Source organism: Dicentrarchus labrax, unplaced genomic scaffold, assembly GCF_905237075.1.
Source record: "Dicentrarchus labrax unplaced genomic scaffold, dlabrax2021, whole genome shotgun sequence".
Classification (NCBI taxonomy): Eukaryota; Metazoa; Chordata; class Actinopteri; family Moronidae; genus Dicentrarchus; species Dicentrarchus labrax.
The window spans coordinates 833,057-837,500 of record NW_026136875.1 but is presented as its reverse complement, the minus strand read 5'-3'; the positions used below and the strand labels follow the sequence as shown (position 1 = coordinate 837,500).

General features: G+C 41.4%; 1 protein-coding gene across 2 annotated transcripts in view; it reads right to left on the bottom strand.

The window, feature by feature from the left end:
* pgap2 (post-GPI attachment to proteins 2) overlaps positions 1-3,182 on the bottom strand; it is an 8,511-nt gene extending 5,329 nt beyond the window's left edge. Inside the window, exons 1-4 of one of the 2 annotated variants that reach the window (XM_051394847.1) lie at positions 2,839-3,182; positions 2,139-2,196; positions 1,823-1,991; positions 1,426-1,675 (exon numbers count right to left, since the gene is read on the bottom strand). In XM_051394847.1, the coding sequence (XP_051250807.1) occupies positions 1,426-1,675; positions 1,823-1,990 (418 nt within the window). In that variant the 5' untranslated portion in view covers position 1,991; positions 2,139-2,196; positions 2,839-3,182. The remainder of the gene's footprint in view (positions 1-1,425; positions 1,676-1,822; positions 1,992-2,138; positions 2,197-2,838) is intronic. The other variant, XM_051394846.1, reaches the window with a different exon arrangement.
* Between the last annotated feature and the right edge of the window lie 1,262 nt (positions 3,183-4,444).

The following is a 4,444-nucleotide window of genomic DNA, read 5'->3' as shown; positions in this document are numbered from 1 at the left end:
TAATGACTGTATGAGAGGATAATGACTGTATGATAATGACTGTATGAGAGGATAATGACTGTATGATAATGACTGTATGAGGGGATAATGACTGTATGAGAGGATAATGACTGTATGATAATGACTGTATGAGAGGATAATGACTGTATGATAATGACTATGATAATGACTGTATGATAATGACTGTATGATAATGACTGTATGAGGGGATAATGACTGTATGATAATGACTGTATGATAATGACTGTATGAGAGGATAATGACTGTATGATAATGACTGTATGATAATGACTGTATGAGGGGATAATGACTGTATGATAATGACTGTATGAGAGGATAATGACTGTATGAGAGGATAATGACTGTATGATAATGACTGTATGAGGGGATAATGACTGTATGATAATGACTGTATGAGAGGATAATGACTGTATGATAATGACTGTATGAGGGGATAATGACTGTATGATAATGACTGTATGAGGGGATAATGACTGTATAATGACTGTATGATAATGACTGTATGAGAGGATAATGACTGTATGATAATGACTGTATGAGAGGATAATGACTGTATGATAATGACTGTATGATAATGACTGTATGATAATGACTGTATGATGATGACTGTATGAGAGGATAATGACTGTATGATAATGACTGTATGAGAGGATAATGACTGTATGATAATGACTGTATGAGAGGATAATGACTGTATAATGACTGTATGATAATGACTGTATGAGAGGATAATGACTGTATGATAATGACTGTATGAGAGGATAATGACTGTATAATGACTGTATGATAATGACTGTATGAGAGGATAATGACTGTATGATAATGACTGTATGAGGGGATAATGACTGTATGATAATGACTGTATGAGGGGATAATGACTGTATAATGACTGTATGATAATGACTGTATGAGGGGATAATGACTGTATGATAATGACTGTATGAGGGATAATGACTGTATAATGACTGTATGATAATGACTGTATGATAATGACTGTATGAGAGGATAATGACTGTATGATAATGACTGTATGATAATGACTGTATGATAATGACTGTATGATGATGACTGTATGAGAGGATAATGACTGTATGATAATGACTGTATGAGGGGATAATGACTGTATAATGACTGTATGATAATGACTGTATGAGAGGATAATGACTGTATGATAATGACTGTATGAGAGGATAATGACTGTATGATAATGACTGTATGAGAGGATAATGACTGTATGATAATGACTGTATGACAATGACTGTATGAGGGGATAATGACTGACGTTCAGTAGTGACACAAAGCGATAACTAACCTGAAGATGGACGTCTGATAAAAGCCTGGAAGAAGAATCTGATGCTTTAACTTATAAGGTGTATCTGTGCTGTGATTGGCCGGCGCACTCACTGTAGGTCTCGGTGGACGACACGTATGTGAGCAGCAGCAGGCCGGTGTTCTCAGCGAGGCTGCAGAGGAGAGCGAGGCCGCTCAGCAGCAGCTCCGGCAGCCTCTTGGCGAAGCGTCCGCGGTAGAAGCTGAAGTAGGCGGCGGACACCAGGTAGCGCGGCGCCGAGTGCAGGCCGATGCAGCAGCGCCAGATGTAGCGCTCCGGCACGCGGCTGATGGCGGCGCTGATGGACGGCAGGTAGTTGGACACCTGGTGGAGCAGAAAGAGACAGTCTGTGTTCACGCCGAGCTCGTCCTGTAAACAGGAAGTGGATCTCTGTCTCTCTGCAAACAACAAACAATCCTCAAATCCCCCAGAAGCCTCGGCTGTGAGCGGCGATGAGGAGGCGGCACTCACGTGGCAGTGTGTGTACGTGGCGTCCTCGTAGTGGTACATGAGCGCGATGAACAGGCAGCCGATGAGGCCGGTCAGAGGGAGCAGAACCGTCCCCACAGCGAAGCCGGTGAACTGGAGCCGGATCAGGGGCCGGTCCCGGTCCAGGCTGCCGTACGGCCCCTGGAGCATCCTGGAGGGACCACAACACAACCGATCAATACTGATCAATCAGTTCATTAACTATCAGACCCATAGACCGAACTGATCAATAACAATATGCAACATGATCAATCCTTGATCCCCTCCAAACTGTGATCAATATCAAACTGATCAGGACCTTTTATTGATGAGAAATCAGCTCCTCGTTGCCCTCTGGTGGACGGATCAATCTTCATCTGATCAATAGTTCATATTATTGATTATAAACAAATACATTATTGTCTGGATGCACAATAATGAACAGTATTGATTAATTATTGATAATGGGATGTTTATATTATTATTGATTATCGGTTTATATTCATAATAATTTATTTTTAATTCTTAATAAAAAACATGATTGATCAACTTTACGTTTTATAAAAGTCAAAATATGTTTATGAAGTTTTATAATGAACATCTGAAGAGTCACAACTGTTGTTGTTGTTGTTGTTGTAAACAACAGTGATGTCAGAACAGAGCTAATCATCCATCTTTGTTCAGCCTTTCTACAGGTTATAACGTTATTTAAACACAAACATGTGACCTGATCAGTTATCGATTGAAATAAATCCATATTGTCTGTTTACAACAGCTAGGACAACAGGATGTTTACAGTATACACAGTACAGCTCAGTCCTAAATGTAATCGATTACTATTACTACCGTGTAGATTATTGATTATAAGTTAGCCGAACTGTAGATGAGTCCATCACATCGAATATCGATCAGTAAACCAGCACTACTCTCTGCAGCAATAAGACCGAACTCTAAAATCTGGAGAATTATGAATGGAGTCTGGTGTGCTGTCCTCTGTCTCTGACCACGTGTTTGTTTACCTTTACAGGTGATTCAGTGACGTTGGTTTGCCCCCCTGCTGCTTCCGCCTCGTGCTCCTCTTCACAGCCATTTAAAGCTAATCCTGTTAGCTCCGGTTAGCTAACTGTTAGCTAACTGTTACCCACGAGCTTCTGTCGACTCTGACGTCAAATGTGTCTGTAAACAGTTTTTAAGCCAAATGTGAAACTTCTCCACCGCCGCTCCGGTCGCGTTAATGTCGCTGACAGACTTTTTGTTTCCGTTTTCCGGTTAGTTTAATGATTCTAACCGGACACCGGACGCTAATTTCTGTCCCAGGGTGGCGAAGTCACGACCCGCCCTACTCCGCTTCTGATTGGCTAGCTCTCGTTGTCGTCATAGGTATGAGGAATGTGATTGGTTAGAGTTGGGGCGACAATATCGGAGTAAGCCAATCAGAGGTAGAATACGGCGGGACATGACTTCACCACCCTGGGAAGAAAGAGGGCGGCGGACCGGCATCAGACTTCCGGATATCACAACCTTCAGAATAAAAGTTGTTTTATTTTATTTTTTTATCTGACCGGAACAAACATAACAACACTGAACGACAACAACGCCACAATAATCAATAAATAAATATAGTAAAGTACATTAATAAAAGAATTCAACACATAATAATAATAATAATAATAATAATAATAATGAACACACTATATTCACAGCTTACTACAGTATGTTGAATTAATATGAAGTATTTTTATCAACACTAAAGAGTCTAAAGAATAGATTTTAATCTATTTTTTATATTCATCCAGATGAATAAGATCCAACAACAGGTTAGAATAATATCACTGAGAGTAAATAAGATCCACAGTAATCCTCACACACACACACACACACACACACACACACACACACACACACACACACACACACACACACACACACACACACACACACACACACACACACACACACACACACAGACAGACAGACACACACAGACACACACACACACACACACACACACAGACAGACAGACAGACACACACACACACACACACACACACACACACACACACACACACACACACACACACACACACACACACACACACACACACACACACACACACACACACACAGACACACACACAGACACACACACACACACACACACACACACACACACACACACACACACAGACAGACACACACACACACACACACACACACACACACACACACACACACACACACACACACACACACAGACACACACACACACACACACACACACACACACACACACACACAGACACACACACACACACACACACACACACACACACAGACACACACACACACACACACACACACACACACACACACACACACACACACACACACACACACACACACAGACAACAACACACACACACACACACACACACACACACACACACACACACACAGTGTAGAGACAGTGTGGAAGGTGAGCTGCTGGAAGAAAAAAGAAATATATAAAAGCAAAGAAAGGACTCATTGTAGGAACAGGAAACCGTTGACCCTGTTTCTGCACAGACTCACACCATAAAAGAAGAAGTGGGTGTGACTTATTTTCATATCTCAGACAAAACTGTC